Here is a 17,606-nt window from a genome sequence, read left to right as displayed (position 1 = left end):
TGATATCGCTAAGAGGCGACATCAAGAGGTACCTTAGAAGTGGCCAACGCAAAAGAGGAAGGGACTCATTGCTAGAAATGGAATGGCGACATTTGGATATCAGGAAGGGAACAACATAACAGCAGTCGCACGGAACTGCACAACAGTGAAGAGGTTTTGCAGGAGGATCACCCATATCAAACATTATTGAAGAGGGTTAAATAATAAAGGCCCTTAACCTTCACAAACTGTGGTGTCGCCATTTTTACTGGAAACACTGGGATAAGTTTATATTTGAAGAAACACAAACACTGCAGTCGAGTCTATGGTTGCTACTGCAGAAAAGGTCTGCCTTGCCTGCCGTTAGGGAGACACGATGTAAAAGGCGGAACATTTACTCACCACGGCGGCTCCCCGAAGTTTAAAAGAGCGTCGCTTCGTGTGACGTCACGGCGTAGAACTGTCTGGAAGTTGTAGTTTCCCTTAAACAGGCTGTTTCGTCACAGCGCACGGCGCAGAGTGGTCTGGGAGTTGTAGTTTGTAATCTTCCTTATACCGGATGTTGCGTCACATCACGATGAGGTCATGGCGGCTGCAAGACAGCAGCAGTTGAACGCGTGTTTGGGTCCGCTCGGTTTCCAGTGTGATCCGTTCAGGGTAACTAGACCTTAGGTAGCTGGCCCTGGGGCCGCTGTGCTCGGTGGATCTTACTTCCTAATCCAACTTTAAATGCAGATCGGGCAGCCTGTGTTTTCAGACAAAGCGGACTTCTCGGTGACAGGGAGGGAGGATGGACGGACTGGGTGGGGAGGATGGTTGGATGGACGGACTGGGGGGAGGATGGATGGATGGACTAGGGGGAGGGTGGATGTGCGGACGGATGATGGGGGGGGCGGGGGGAGGATGGATGGATGGGGGGGTGGGTAGGATGGACTGGGGCAGGGAGGATGGATGGACTGCGGGAGGATGGTTGGGGGGAGGATGGATGGATGGACTGGGTGAGGGGTGGAGGGGGGAGGGTGGATGGATGGACTGTGGGGGGAGGGTGGATGGATGGACTGGGGGAGGATGGATGGATGGATGGACTGGGGGGTGGTGGCGTGGGTGGAGGATGGATGGATGGACTGGGGGGAAGGGGTGGGTGAATTGATGTTTCCCCTAACAACCTACAGACTCCCATTATCCCTAATTTCCTTCCATTAAGCCTCTTGTCTGATGTAACTGCATGTGGGGGAGAGATAAGGCTGTGCAGAAGGTGTTGGAGCTGAGAGCAGCCAGTCTCTCAGACTTGTGAGAAATGTTTCAGCTCATGGACAGTAGTAGCGTGGAGACAAAATTGACTGAGTAATAACAAATAGAGAGTAATGGTCAATGGATATTTTTCAGGCTGGGGAATGGTTTGTAGTGGAGTCCCCAGGGGCCCGTATTGGGACCCTTTTTTTCTGGTATGTATTAATGATCTAGGTCTTGGTGTGCAGGAGACAATTTCAGTTTGCGGACGCTATGAAACTTGGAAGCATTGTAAACTGAGGAGGACAATATAGAACTTCAAAAGGACATAGACAAGTTGGAGTGGGCAGATGGTGTCAGATGAAGTTCAATGTGGAGAAGTGTGAGGTGATGCATTTTGGTAAGAAGAAAATGGACAGACTATAAAATAAAGTGTACAATTTTTAAGGGTGTGCAGGAGCAGAGGGATCTGGGTGTATATGTGCATAGATCATTGAAGGTGGCAGGACAGGTGGAGAGAGCAATTAATAAAGCATACAGCATCCTGGACTTTATTAATAGGGCATTGAGTACAAGAGCAAGGAGGTTATGCTGACCTTATATAAGACATTCATTAAACCTCAGCTGGAGTATTGTGTACAGTTCTGGGTGCCACACTACATGAAGGATGTGAATGCATTGGAAAGAGTGCAGAAGTGGTTTACAAGAATGGTTCCAAAGATGAGAAACTTCAATTATGAAGATATATTGGAGAGTTTGGGACTATTCTCCTTGAAGAGGAGAAGGCTAAGAAGAGATTTGATAGAGATATTCAAAATCATGAGGGGGCTGGATAGAGCAGATAGGGAGAAATGATCCTGCTCGTAAAAGGATCAAGAACCAGAGGGCACAGATTTAAAGTGATTTGTAAAAGAAGCAAATATGATGCGAGAAAATATGTTTTCATACAGCGAGTGGTTCGAGTCTGGAATGCACTGCCTAGAACTGTGGTGGAGACAGGTTCAATCAAGGCATTCAAGAGGGCATTGGATGATTATTTGAATAGAAACAATGTGCAAGGGCACGGGTAAAGTAGGAGAATGGCGGTAAGTCATAATACTCATTTAGCACGTTGGTGCAGACACATTGAGCCAAATGGCTTCCTTCTGCATTGTAACAATTCTGTGATTCTGAGGTGTTTCCAGGGGAAGGAGTAAGACTAGGAGGAAGGTATGGGGAGACTCATGCTTTTCAGGGAAAATGGTGTTGAGCAGTAAGCTCTCAGAATGTTTTGCAGAAATAGATAACAATAGAGCAAAGTTTGAGTGTCAGATATTTCAAATGGAGTTTATTACTTTTCAGGGTTTTCTAATTTAGGTTGTAATATTTCAAAATCTTAGATTTTCTGTAAATTTGGGTCTTGATTCCCATTGATAGTATTCAGTACAACTTAAAGAACCTAGAACTTGGAGCATTTATGTAGCACCTTACACAACCCCTGGATGTCACAGCCAAAAAAGTACTTTTTAAGTGTAGTCACTGTTGAAGTGTAGGATATGTTCCAAGTTGTGATGAATTGTTCTTTGTGAAAATTAAGTTGGTATGCGAGTGAATCTGGTGGGGGAATCTTAAATGCTAACAGCTGCTGGTGTGACACAAGTGTGATGTGACACAAAATGTGCACCTGATTTCCTATTTTTGTTAGTTTTTAATATATAGTGCTTTTATTTGTATTGCTTTCTTTAGCTCTGCTTGTTCCTGTTGGCTTTCTTATGACTCTACTTTGTGTTAATTTTTCCCCAGATTGATTGGTATAATGCTGTCATACAACCCTCCTTTCACCTACAGTACCCAGATGACACATTGGCCTTTGTTGTCCTCAGCACACCACAGATGTTTGAGAAAGCCTTCAAACCTTTCATTGCGGACAAGCAATTACCCACTGTTCGGGACCCTATTGATGAGTGTGTTGTTTATTATTTTTCACTTGTCAAAAAAGTAAATAAACATTTTTTAACACTTTAAACCCTATGAACAAATAAGTATTAAACAGTATTTATTAGGAGTGGTAAATGTTGATAATTATTTGATTTGCATTTCAGGACCATATTGAGAATTTGCAACAAACATTTTATTAAAGCTTTTTTAATTTAATGCTGCTATTTCTTTGTTAAAGCCTTTGTCTTTTTTTGCGGAATGTTATGCACAATCCCTGATGCATCGGTGCAACTTGTTTCAGCATATAGAACCAGCATGATGGAAGATTTTTTTTTTAATGGGTAGTACTGGAGCCCAATTCACCTCCAGAAAATTGAAGTAATTTGCTGAACAGTGTGGTTTTAACATCATCACCACATTACCCAAGGGGGCACAGCTTTATAGAAAGGTTCTGACAAACAAGAGGAAGGTTCAGATGATCAAGAGCAGACAGAAAAGTGGAGTTGAGACCACAATCAGATCAGCCATGATCTTATTGAATTGCTGAGCTGGCTCGAAGGGCCGAATGGCCTTCTCCTAAGTCCTGTGTTCTAAAGGGTATATTTGAAGTGATCTAGGCAGTCAGATAGATGGTTTTTATGCAGGTTATATTGACCGGAAATCTCTTCCAACTAAATATTGGGAAAACTGAAGCCATTGTGCGTCCACAATACAAACTCTGTTCCCTAGCCACTGACTCCACCTTTGTACCTATTAACCAGACAGTTCACAACCTAGCTGTCATATTAGAGATGAGCTTCTGCCCACATTCGTGCTATCACTAAGACTGCCTATTTCTGCCTCATTAACATCGCCTGACCCTTCCTCAGCTCATTGCCGCTGAAACCTTCATCCATGCATTTGGTACCTCTAGACTTGATTATTCCAATGCGCTCCTGGCTAGCCTCCCAAGTCTGGAGTATAATGTGGGAAAAGGTGAAATTGTTCATTTTGGAAGGAATGATAAAAAAGAAGCTCATTATCTAAATGGTGAGAGATTGCAGAGCTCTGAGTTTCAGAGGGATCTGGGTGTCCTAATGCATGAATCACAAAAGGGGTTAGTATGCAGGTACAACAGGTAATTAAGAAAGCTAATAGAATGTTAACATTTATTGTGACGGGAATTGATTACTAAAGTAGGGAGGTTATGCTTCAGTTGTACAGTGCATTGGTGAGACCACATCTGGAGTATTTGCACAGTACTGGTCTCCTTATTTAAAAAAAGATGTAAATGCATTAGAAGCAGTTCAGAGAAGGTTTACTAGACTAATACCAGGAATGGGCGGGTTGTTTTATGAGGAAAGGCTGAACAGGTTAGGCTTGTATCCACTGGAATTTAGAAGAGTAAGAGGTGACTTAATTGAAATCTTTAAGATCCTGAGGGGTCTTGACAGGGTGGATATGGAGAGGATGTTTCCTCCTGTGTGAGAATCTAGAACTAGGGATCACTGTTTAAAAATAAGGGGTCGCTCATTTAAGACAGATGAGAAATTATTTCTGAGGTTTGGGAGTCTTTGGAACTCTTCCTCAAAAGGCGGTGGAAACAGAATCTTTGAATATTTTTAAGGCAGAGCTAGATAGATTCTTGATTAATAAGGGGGTGAAAGGTTATCGGGGATAGGCAGGAATGTGGGGCTGAGGTTACATTCAGATCAACCATGATCTTATTGAATGGTGGAGCAGGCTCAAGGGGCTGAGTAGCCTACTCCTACTCCTCCTAATTCATATGTTCGTATGTTATTCTTCGTAAACTTAAGCTCATTCAAAACTCTGCAACCCATGCCCTGACTTACATCCAAGTCTCGTTCACCATCACTCCTGTCCTCCCTGACCTATGTTGGCTCCCAGTTTAAGTTCTATTTTTAAAATTCTCATCTTTGTTTTCAAATCTCTTTATGGATCTTACCCCTCCCTATCTCTACAACCTCCTACAACACTGAAATATCTGCACTCCTGCATGTCTGACTGCTCGAACACAAAATTAATTTTAATTGTTCCACCATTGCAAGCCATACTTTAAGGTGCTCCTTAAAACCAAGATTTTGGCCATCTGCCCTAATATCTCCTTATGTGTCAATGTCAAATTTTGTTTGATAATGCTCCTGTGAAGTGCCTGAGGATGTTTCTTGACATGAAAAGTGCTATCTTAATACAAGTTGTTATTGGTGTTCTTAAAGGGGAAGAGAATTTTAGAAATTGAGGAAATTGGGGCAAAGGGATGGGGGATGAACAAAGGTTGGAGTCAGAGGAATTGAGGAGTAGGACTGTAATTCTGGAGGGGTTAAAGAGATCAGGAAGCACAATCCTTTGAAGTCCACAATTTTAAATTTCAGGCATTGGGTTTGTCAGGGTACAGGAGGCAATCTATATAAATCGGGATAGGGTTGATTTACAGCCAGGACCTGGTATAGAATAAGATATGAACAACAGAGCTTTGAATGAGTTTGAGTATGGGAAATCAGCCAGGAGAGTGTTGGAGTAATCGAGTCTAGAGGTGACAGGCATGGATTGAGGCTGCAGGGGCAAATGGTTGAATGGAAGTTGGTCCTCATGATGGAGAGGAGGTTAAAGTTCAAATAGAATGACAACATTGAAAATAGCCTGGGTCATTATGTGATAGTGAGATAGAAATTCACCTTGCCTGTCATGCTAAACAAATGGTATTGCATCATTCCCCTATATATGGCCGTGGAAGGGGATGGAGTCAGTGGTGAGGGTGTAAGGTTTGCGCAGGGACCAAAGATAATGGTTTCAGTCCTGCCAATGTTTAGTGGAAGGAAATGGCAGTTCATTAAACACTAGATGTGAGACAAGCAGGTTGATTGGACATAGGTAATGGAGGGTTTGACAGAGGTGGTCAAAAGCTAAAGCTGAATGTTGTCCCTTGCATGTTGAAGCTGATTGCATATCTAAAGGGCATGATGAAGATGTGTTATGGGTCCTTGGCATGCTCTGAAGATGCTGGTGTGCATTGAGGGGGAAAAAAGCCATTGGTAATGATCTCTGGCTATGTTCACACAAGTAACAGTGGAACAAAGTAAGGGCTGTCCAGTTGATTTGAACAATGGAAGAGAATTTTTGGAGGAGGACAGTCTTGGCCACTGTCAAAGGTAGCAGAGAAGTTGGTGAAAGGTAATGCATCATGGTCTTGTCACTCAATGGGCAGAAATTTTCCGTCGGTGAGCTGGGGGCGGGGCCCGCTCACCGATGTGAAAATGACGCGGGATGACGTCGGGCGGAACCCCCGACGTCATCCCACCCCATTTAAATATACAGGAAGGCGGGGGGGGGGGTGGAACAGCGCGATTAGCTGTCCAACCACTGACCTGTCAATGGCCAATTTGAGGCAGGCTTCTGAAAAAACATGAAACCTCATCCACCAGTGGGATGAGGTGTCATGTTGGTTTTAAAAAACTTTAAGAAAGTTTTTGTGATATTTATCAACATGTCCCATCTCGTGTGACATTGTCACATGAGGGGACATGTTAATGATGTTTTTTATTTTTCTATTTTTACGTTTCAAAAACTTTCAGCGATCTCCCTGAGGCAGCAATTAGTCTCAAGGAGATGTGTGCTCTTTCATGCGCATGCGCGAAAGAGCGCAATCTCGCATTGGGGAATTCCCCCCCCCCCGCCCGCCTGCACAGGAAGCGCATAACGCTTCCCGTCGGGCGTCACGCTGGGCGGGTCTTAATTGGCCTGCCCACTGTCGAGTCGGTCGGGCCCGCCCGCCCGTCAAGGGCAAATTCTGCCCAATGTTATTCATGACTAGGTAGCACTGCTTTGTTGCTGTGAGGGGGGCAGAAACTGATTGGAGGGATTCAAACAGAAAGTAGTAGCCGATAAGGGCATGAATTTTGGAGGTGACAACATATTGAAGGACTTTGGAGAGGAATGGGAGGGTTGAAGACGGGCTTTCAGGATGAAGGGTGGGTTTTGAAAGTTAAAAGGACATTGGGAGGAGGAATCACTTAACAATATCAGTTAACATAGTTGACCTGAAAGGAAGTTTGGATGGTCAGTAGTTTATTGGGATGGAATTGAGTTTCATTGATGAGTTGAGCTCAGAGAGGACACAGGGCTTAGAAACCAAACTTGAGAGATGAGTATTTTGGGCAATCAGTGGTTTGGCTTCGTCCACAAGGCAGGAAAACAGTAGTGTCAACTGTCGTTAGATCAAGCTTATTTGGTAGAGTGCCATTTAGATCTAATTTAATGTTTAGGGTATTGAGTATTTATGTAGCCAGTTAAAGTGAGAGTGTTGTGAATCATTAAACCAAAAGTTTTCTTTAAAAATGTTATCTTTATTTATTATTATGGATGCCAGATATTTGGTTCCTCATAATTCACTTGTACATTAAGAGAACAATAACATTTTTTTTTCTTTTCTTGCAATAGAACCTCTCTGATCAGAGGATTGAAGCTATACATGACTTTGAGATGCTTCCTAATCGAAAGCCAAAGGTTTTGGTACAGACAGCTGCACATGTGGCTGGAGCAGCCTATTATTATCAAATGAAGGATGTGCAGCAAAACCCCTGGGGAGAAAAAGTAAGGGAGAGACCAATTGCCTTCTGTGAAGGAGAGGAAGAATATTTGTGTTTTGCTACATTTTGAATGAACCATTTAAAAATATTTCTGACAAGACATGAACTTAGCAGTCTTGGAAATTACAGCTGCAATCTGTATTTGGTCATTTACTGGCTGAGCACATTAACATATCAACATATAATATCCCATTTACTATAGAGAATTATTTTGAATGCATTGGCATTTTTTGGTGTTGATTAAGTCTTGTCATTCGCTGCCAAATCTGGCTGGTTGACTTAAGAAAGACATTGCCTCTCCATAGCCAAATTCTCCCACAATGCCAGGATTATCATGAAAGGATAAAGCCAATTCAGATTCTTCTTGATGCAGATTTGATTCTCCCTTCTGCTCTCTCCCTACCTGCCCACAGCCCCCAATCTTTAAGTACATTGGCATGGGAGGTGCTCGTGGATTTTTTTTCATCTCAAAGCTTGAGGTGCCCATGTGACGACTTCTACTGCTGATGCCTTCTCCCCTGTCTCTGCTCCTTTATTTTCCTGGTTTCAGTATCCACAACCACAAGTCCGCCCTCTGTAGGATTATATTTTTTTTGTTTTCCCTATGTTTAGGAAAATAATCCTATTATGAGCTCTAATTTTGATTAGAGATAACAATCACGGAGACTGATATTGATGACAAGCCATGGTTATAACAATGCTCACAAATGAAATACAGTTCAGAAACCAGTTTGTTCTGGTGGAGAAAACCCTAAGCGTGTACAGGTGGGATTTTTCCACATTTTTTGCCTCTTGTTGATGATTGCCTCTCCTGAGATCTCTTTTTCATACAGTTTTGAGGTAACGTGAGCACTAACAAATAAGGCGGTTTTCTTTCTCTCAGCCTTGTAGCTTCTGATTACCATAAAAAGCTTTCTTCTCTCGCCTTTTTGATAGCAGTACATTTCAGTTTCTTGGGCTGCTCATCAGTAGACACAGCCCTGTGGAAAATAGTTATCTGAACCAAAGTACCCATTCAACGGCTTCTAGACCTTTTTTATCATTTAACCAATAAGTCTAAAGAGTCATTATTCTAGAAATTGGCCAAGCTAACATTTTTGAAAAATCCTGAACCGTACAACAACCTACTCCGTGTCACTGAAACCCTCATCCATTTTTGATCTACAAGGAAGTCAACAGCTAACAGGGGCAGGCAGGAAAGTAGAACTAAGGCCCACAATCAGATCAGATATAGTCTTATTGAATATCGGAGAAGGTACACACTCCTGCTCTTATTTCTTGTGTTGTCACTTTGTCTTAAACACCCCAATGCTCACTCACAGACCTCCAAATTTCCACTTTACATGAACTCCACCTCATTCAAAATTCTGTCAACCACATTCTGATCCCATTGTAGCATAACCTCATCCATTAGCTGCCCAGTGAATCACATTCAGAATCTCTGTAATTCTGAATTCCTCCAAGGCCAGATCAATCCCCACTTCTGCAACCTTCTCTAGCCCTACTTGCTATTGTGCAACCTCCACTTTTCAGACTTTGACTGCATTTGCACCACGATCCATCTGTTCCATTTTCACTTGTTAAATCTTCCACTGTCTTGGTTGAAAACTGTGAATCATGCCATTTAAATATATATATATTATATATATATATATATATATATATTTTATATATAAATAAAAAATATCCCTCTGATCCTGAGATTCCATGCACCTTGTGAAGACAAAAGCCCTGGACATCCTGTAAATGGTGAGACTTATGTAATGTTTGTTTAGTTGTAATTATGAAAATAAGCTCATGGGGCATAGCACTACTTCAGGCTTTCAGGCATTTTCAATTTTTGTTCTTCATTCTCTCTAGTTTTAATTAAATCAGATAATGTTTCATGGAATGGATGAAGAAAGTACAATCTTTCCTGAAGATTTTTTTCAAATTGCAGCTATTTTAAACAAAATAGAGTGAAAACCTGACCATTTATCTTTTGGATAGCACTTTCCAGTATCTGTCTGGCCTATCAATAGACATAAAAGAATTCAAGGTCACTATTTGAAGACCAGGGGATTTCTCCCAATGATTTGGTCAACACATGTCCCTCAACTAACCTCACTAAAGCAAATTTGTCATTTATCTCTGTTGTGCACAAATTGGCCAAAATGTTGGTCTAGGTCACAACAGTAACACTTCAAAGGTACATCATGAAACTGTGGGGCAACATGAGTTTGTAAAAATACTGTATAAATTCAAGTTCTTTCTTTATGAGGACATTGTAACTGTTACAAAAATAGTACCAGTGATGACTCATCAGGTCAGTGAATGGGTTACCATTTCAGATGTGAGGTGTTCAAGAAACCCAGCTTGTAGTCCCATCCAAAATATTTGCTTCCAAATAATGACACCATCTAGCTGTAATGTAATTATTTTTTCATGAGATGTGAGCGTTGCTGGCAAGGCCAGCATTTGTTGCCATCCCTAATGACCCTTGAGAATGTGGTAGTGAGCCACCTTCTTGAACTGCTGCGGTCCATCTGGTGTAGGTACATTCAGTGCTGTTAGGGAGAGAATTCCAGGATTTTGACTCAGTGACAGCGGAGGAACAGTGATATAGTTCCATGTCAGGATTGTGTGTGTGGCATGGAGGGGAACTTCCAGCTGGTGGTGTTCCCATGTGTCTGCTGCCCCTACTCCTCTAGTTGGTATAGGTCATGGGTTTGGAAAGTACTGTGAAAGGTGCCTTAGTGAGTTGCTACAGAACATCTTAATGATGGTATACTCTGCTGGAGGGTGTAAAATGATGGATGGTATGCCAGTCAAGCAGGCTGCTTTGTCTCAGAGGGTGCTGAGCTTCTTGAGTGTTGCACTCATCCAGGCAAGTGGAAAGAATGTATCACAATTCAGACTTGTCCCTTGTAGATGGTAGACGGAATTTGGGGACTCAGGAGGTGAGTTACTCGACTCAGAATTCCCAGCCTCTGACCTGCTGTTGTAGCTACAGTATTTATGTAGCTGGTCCAGTTAAGTTTCTTGTCAATGGTAACCCCCAGGATATTGATAGTGGGGAATGAGCAATGGTAATGGCATTGAGTGTCAAGGGTAGATGGTTAGATTCTCTCTTGTTGGAGATGGTCATTGTCTGGCACTTGTGTGACGTGAATGTTACTTGCTAATTTATCAGCCCAAGGCTGAATATTGTCCAGGTCTTGCTGCATATGGACATGGACTGCTTCAGTATCTGAGGAGTCGCAAATGGTGCTGATAATTGTTCAATCATCAGTGAATATCCCCACTTCGAACGTTACGCTTTTTGAAATTGATAAATAAGCTGTTTAAAAGGAATTAGCTGGCATGGATTTAAACTTATGATCCCTTTCATGGTAAGTTGCCTATCTCAGCCATTGGAAAGTGTAGAAGCTTAGTGCTGCCCTACAGAGGAGAAAAATTAGTGGACCATTCCAGGCTACTCTTGTGCAACTTCTAGCAGACAGTTAGATTGGTATTGTTGGAGGCCTAGGACTTGTTAACTGTCATCTCTGCCAAGGATGGCACTTGGTACTGGGAAAAATTCTGTAGTTGGCATGGAAACCATGAAAGAAGCTAGCCCTTAAAGTGGAAGAGTGCGATGGGGGCATAGCATTTTGTGTCCAACATGTGGCACAAAGTAATGGGAAAAAAATTCATGTCCATTATTCCTCTCAAAATGAGTTCTTAAACATGCCATTTGTGGGAAAAGTCAGAAGTAAAAATTCTTCCTTGCAAGAAAGGAGAAATAACTGAATGTCATATTGTTGAACTATTGAATTCTTTCAGCGGGCATTTTATAGAATGCCATTGAACAAGGTCTAGGAGTTGGTCATCTGTCCATCATGTTAGCTGCAGAGACCAAAATGGAAAAGACAGAAGTCAATCAATGCCTTGCATTTAATAAAAAAATATTAACTAATTTCCTTATAGAAAATGTACGGAGTGTGCATTCATCCACGCTATGGAGGCTGGTTCGCAATACGAGGAGTCCTGATATTCCCAGATGTCCAGGTCCCATCCCTTGAGCAGAAACTGCCTGTGGACTGTGTTTCAACAGATGAAAAAAAGATCCAACTACTTGAAAGGTTTAACTTACACTGGCAAGACTGGACCTACAGAGACATCATTGATGTAGAAGAGAGGTACTCTGAAGAACAAAAACAATACTTTGCTACACCTCCTTCTGAAAGATTTAAACTACTCGGACTGAAAAGTGCTATTTCATGAGAAAGTCAGCAAAAGCACAACACATGGAGCTTTTTAATCACTTCACTGACGGGAAGCGTAGATTACATCATTTGGTGAGGGGATGGTGGAGAGGAAAGCAATATAGAGACTGCTTACTATTTAGCTGCTGAATAAATAAATTATGGGAATAAAGAGGCTATTCTATTTTTGTGTGGGATAAATTATTCAACTAATTTTTATGTCAGCATGTATGGTTTTATAATAATTTATAAAAAGAACTCTGGTTCTCTATATTGGCTTTATTTTTATGTGGTTATATTTTTAGTTTTCTATAAAGTTATATATTGCTTTATGAATTGGGAAAACAATTATACATAGCTTAATAATGCTTAATCCAGTAACACAAAAATAACATGATATTTTGAGATTTTCAGTGAGCTTGTTAACTAAGAGATAACATCCTTCAGTTTATATTCTGGGTTTGCAATACAAGGTTGTTTATTCAAAACATAATGTGGAAGCCAATACGTGAAAATAAGTACAGAATAAGGAATAAGTCACAACATGGAAACAAGCCACTTGGCCCAACTAGTCCATGTCAGCTTTTATCTTCCACCTGTAAAAATGGTTCTAATCATGTTTACCCACCCTGTTCCCAGATCCTTTCAACCCTTTTTCCTCATCTATTTGTCCATTCTGATCTTGAATGTTGACATAGATTCTGCTGACCCTGGAAGTTGAGCGATACTACTCAGTTATATGCATGAGTCCCTGTATAATACAAATACTTTTGTTGACATAAGTTACTTTTTCACAATGAAAAATCTAAAATATATGTTTACTTCTAGAAGTCACTTTGAAGAGACCCACTGAATATTTTAATTTTTGCCTTATAAATTGTAAAGTTACTGTACTGTATACAAAAAATTGTGAAAAGATGCCTGCTACAGTTTGGGTTCTCACACCTAACTCTTGTTCTTCACATTTGCAGCAAAAGGCAGTTTCCATAAGCAGCTCGACAATTCCTGTGATCCAAAATTGGCAACTCTGAATTGGAGTACCATTCCACAGGACTAACAACCCTTTTATGAAATATTTTTTATTTTAGAAGCCATTGCTCCTCAAGGGTGCCTAACTGGTATGGCTCCTTGGAGTTGTACACATACTTCCAGGAACTGTTGCTATGTTGGATTTGCATCCTAATATATCTGCATAGGATTTGAATCATTGTGTGAAAAGTGTACTTTTTCAGTCCAATCAAGGGCATCCACATTTCCCCACCTTTTCAAGGAGGACACTGAACTGTTCAGGTTAAGGAGCCCTCTGTCCAAATGAAATGCACTTACAGTATGTGGCAGAAGTCCCTCAATTTGAGGATGATGTCTACTCAGGATCATTAAGTTTCTGCTATGGGTCTTCATATGACTGAACAGGCCAATTCTCGACCTGCAGATCTTTGGGCACAAGGGACAGGGTATCCCACAAGCTAGTGGGATCCACAGTACAGGATTTTCTTCCTTTTCTTCTCCGCTGCCATTCTCACCTCATTATTAAGGCATCCGAACTCAAAAGCTTGATGCAGCTGTTATGGCACGACAGTTGGTAAAGACCAGGTTATTTAAAATCCCAGAGGGAAACTTTAAACAACTGTCATGACCTATATTTTCAATTGGTATGTTTGAGATGCAACTCTGAATTCAGAAATGAAACCACCAAGCCTCCAGAGGTTTTTTAATATAAATTAAACATTTACTAATTTTAATTAAAAATTAAACACATACACGTCTACAAATTACTACCATAATAACTATTAAACAAATCCCCAAATTAATCACTCCCAGGTAATCTTCCCCAAGGCAACAATAACCCATAGACTTAAACAGACACCAGGCAAAGCACATTTTATCTTATGAATTGAAAATGAGGTCCCTTTCAATGTGTTCCTTCACAGACACAGTGGTAGGCTTACATGCTTAGACTTTCCATGCCTCTGACTTGCACACACAAACTCCTCTCAGCTTTCCCTTTGAACATAAATTCTCATTGTATCACCAGGCCCTTTGAACTCCATCTCTTCTAACAATAAAACCCCCTTTAAGTACCAATTTTATTAGCAATATAAACATATTGCTTGGTGTCTCCTAGCTAGGTGCAAGGTTTCACCCCCAGTTTTTGAATGGTTTATTCAACAAAATGCAAATGCACCCTCCACCTTACCGTTTACATCTCAAAACCACTATACATCAAAGCACCCAGGCTAGCAGATTTTAATCCAATTAGGATACACACAGACACAAACCCTACTACAAGTCCAATTTAAAATAATTTCCAATAACATTATATACATTAATGTCTCTTCATGATACAGCTTAATGGACAAGTTGCCATTTTGAATGATTGATAGCAAGCTCCTTCCAGTCATTAATGTCAATTCTGACATACTTCAAGGAGAGCTTCGGAGTATCTTTGGAGTGTTTTCTCTGTCCTCTCCTGGAATGCTGGCTATTTGAGAAATAGGACCTGGCAGGGGGGATGGTTTTTGACCATCTGGACATAGTGCCCAATCCGTCGTTGTTGATTTTACTGGAGTTTTACCTGAATGCTTGTGCAGCTGGCTTCAAGAAGGACACGGGTGCTTGTTCAACAGTCCTCCCATTTGAATCTGGAGGATGCAGCAGAGGCATTGCTGATGGAATTTGCCTAGCGCTTTTACGTGTCGCTGATACATAGTCCAGGTCTCACTGCAGTACAGGATTGTGGTGACAATAATTTCTCTGTCCACTAGGATTTTTGTTGATTTATGAGGATTTTTGTTGTCAAGTACTCACTGCTGTAGTTTATAGAAGGTTGAGCTGGCGGAGCTGATCTGGTATTGGATCTCCTCATCAATGGTGGCTGCCAGGGTATGGACATATCCCAGAGTCTCTCCTTCAACATATATGGAGGGAGGAATACTTGGCTGACCAGATATGGTTTGATAGAAGGAATGTTGCCAAAACAAAAAATGACAGGCCGTGTTTCTTTATGTAGGATTGACAAGATTGAGAGTGGCTTGCGCATCTGATGCAGAGTGGGCATCGACACTGCAGTCATTTGCAAATGGTAGATCATGTATGTGTGTGGTGGTCAGTTTAGTTTTTGTATGGAGGAGACTAAGATTAAAGAGTTTTCCATCTAGGCGATATTTAATACTCACCAGACGGCAGTTGATCTTTGATGAGGAAAATAGCTACTTTCAGGTAAATTGTAAATAGTGTGGCGGCTATCCACAATATTTTGTTTGACTCCAGTCCAGATTTTGAAGGTATCTGTTTTAGATCTCCCACTCAAGACAATTGCAGTCATATCATCATGAAGCAATTATAGGATTGCGATGAAGTTTGTTACGGACAGGGTGAGACAGAGCTGCTGAAATTTGTGTTCCCTTTCCCTGCTGTATATAATCAATGAATTTCTGAGAGGAAGATATGTGTCTGTGTTTTAACCCCTGATTGTGTGGACAATTTGAATAACCAGCAATAATTTTTTATGGGTTTAAATAAAAGAGGATGGTTTATTTATGCACTCACCCAAGCACACAAACACACTTAAGGAAAGTATAGTTGAAGAGAATAGTGCATTATTATAAACAAAAAGAATAGTTCTGGAAAACATGTGTTGCAGGCCTGATGAAGAAGACGTCTTCACTCCTGAAGAGTAGTTTAGGTGAATTCAGCAGCTGAAGTCATTTTCAGGATTCTATTGAAGAGATGGACTTTTTGCTGACCACAAAACTAATTGTTTGTAGTTTTGGTACCAGGAGGTCAGTTGTATTAGTGGACCCAAAGAGGAATATACTTGGAGATGTTTATGCTGTTACAGCCTTCAGTGCTTAAGGCATAGACGTTATTTCCCTTTCTGCCCCATCTCTCTTTCTGCAGGCAGAATTTAAAGATTAAAAGGGACAAGCATTGTTGCCTTACCTTGCGACTTATCACAGATCCTTTTCCAAATATGGTGGTGGTCTTAGGTTCATGAGCCACATCCTGGTCTATTGTTTTAAGACATCCATCTTGAGGAGTTAAGACAATCACCTTCTTTGAGCAGAATTGTTCCAGATTTGCACAACTGTGGTAGCGGGCGAGAAAAAGGTCATTTTACCTGCTGGCCACAATGGCGGGTTTTCTCGCCGCATCGTTCCATTCCTGCCTCATTAATTATGTAGCCACAGGAAACACGCCGTCTCACTGGCCTCCAATTTGCCTGTCACACCGTTACCTCGCTGCTTCCTCACACAGAGTGCCATATTTAAACAGCAGCCACATGCACACTTCTCAATGCTTGCAACCAAGGACTACTCCGGTGGAGACATGGCTCCAAAAACCAAGAAGAGTGCAACCTGCCAATTCAGAGACACACCCCTGGGATGCCTTCTGGACGCTGTGGAGGACCACTGCGGTGTTCTCCAGCCCCGGCCTGGCAGCAGGAGGCACATCAATCTCACCACTCCGACTTGGGAGGTGATGGCAGAGGTGGTCAGTGCCAATCTTGCACACAAAAGATCATCCATCCAATGCAGAAAGCGGATGAATTATCTTATCCGTGCCACCAAGATAAGGCAGCCAGCCATCTTATCATTCTAAACTCACACACTCACAATGCAATCACATGTTCACTGGCATCTCATTTACTGCCATCACAAGAGACATCATCAGTCACTCTCCCACACACATCCTCATATCCCCCTGGCCTCATCTCCTCTGGAGACTGCCCCCTCACCTCTCACCATCTTGAGGCCACTTACACAGATCAACATGTGCCCTCCCCACACACACACTGGGGTATACCCCTTCCCCAGTACACCCCTCACCCTATAGCCTCTTCCTTTGCCTGAGGCCTCTTCCCCCTCTTCCCCAAGCAAGCCCTAGCCCTGCAGCCATTGAAAAGCTACCCCCGCCTTACAGCTGGCCTGGTAGGTAGAGACCATAAGACGTAGGAGCAGAAATTAGGCCATTTGGCCCATCGAGTCTGCTCCGCCATTCAATCATGGCTGATAATTTTCTCAGCCCCATTCTCCCGCCTTCTTCCCGTAACCTTTGATCCCCTTACCAATCAAGAACCTATCTATCTCGGTCTTAAATACACTTCTGTGGCAGTGAATTCCATAGATTCACCACTCTGGCTAAAGAAGTTTCTCCTCATCTCTGTTCTAAAAGGTCTTCCCTTTACTCTGAGGCTGTGCCCTCGGGTGCTAGTCTGTCCTACTAATGGAAACATCTTCCCCACGTCCACTCTATCCAGGCCTTTCATTATTCTGTAAGTTTCAATTAGATCCCCCCTCATCCTTCTAAACTCTGTCGAGTATAGACCCAGAGTCCTCAAACTTTCCTCATATGTTAAGCCTTTCATTCCTGGGATCGTTCTCGTGAACCTCCTCTGGACCCTCTCCAGGGCCAGAACATCTTTCCTGAGGTACGGGGCCCAAAATTGCTCACAATATTCTAAATGTGGTCTGACCAGAGCCTTATAAAGCCTCAGCAGCACATCCCTGCTTTTATATTCTAGTCCTCTCGAAATAAATGCCAACATTGCATTTGCCTTCCTAACTACCGACTCAACCTGCAAGTTAACCTTAAGAGAATCCTGGACTAGGACTCCCAAGTCCCTTTGCACTCCAGATTTCTGAATTCTCTCCCCATTCAGAAAATA

The 17,606-nt window shown here is 42.0% G+C and overlaps 2 protein-coding genes across 5 annotated transcripts in view; one reads left to right on the top strand and one right to left on the bottom strand.

The window, feature by feature from the left end:
* The window catches only part of LOC144692322 (uncharacterized), a 38,021-nt gene extending 37,568 nt beyond the window's left edge, over positions 1–453 (bottom strand). For all 3 annotated transcript variants that reach the window (XM_078561018.1, XM_078561020.1, XM_078561021.1), the window contains exon 1: positions 382–453. The gene's annotated coding sequence lies outside the window, so the exon portion shown is untranslated. The remainder of the gene's footprint in view (positions 1–381) is intronic.
* mmachc (metabolism of cobalamin associated C) lies at positions 44–12,772 on the top strand. 2 transcript variants are annotated; one of them, XM_078561032.1, is made up of 5 exons: positions 508–636; positions 2,160–2,294; positions 2,992–3,186; positions 7,564–7,716; positions 11,661–12,772. In XM_078561032.1, the coding sequence occupies exons 2-5, from the start codon at positions 2,289–2,291 to the stop codon at positions 11,955–11,957; spliced, it is 651 nt and encodes a 216-aa protein (XP_078417158.1). In that variant the 5' UTR covers positions 508–636; positions 2,160–2,288; the 3' UTR covers positions 11,958–12,772. The 2 variants fall into 2 exon arrangements, with proteins under 2 accessions (XP_078417157.1, XP_078417158.1); XM_078561031.1 differs by lacking the exon at positions 2,160–2,294 and having other exon boundaries at positions 44–636.
* Positions 12,773–17,606: the final 4,834 nt, after the last annotated feature.

This window comes from Cetorhinus maximus, chromosome 17 (genome assembly GCF_964194155.1).
Source record: "Cetorhinus maximus chromosome 17, sCetMax3.hap1.1, whole genome shotgun sequence".
Taxonomy (NCBI): Eukaryota; Metazoa; Chordata; class Chondrichthyes; order Lamniformes; family Cetorhinidae; genus Cetorhinus; species Cetorhinus maximus.
This window is presented reverse-complemented; position numbering and strand designations above follow the sequence as displayed.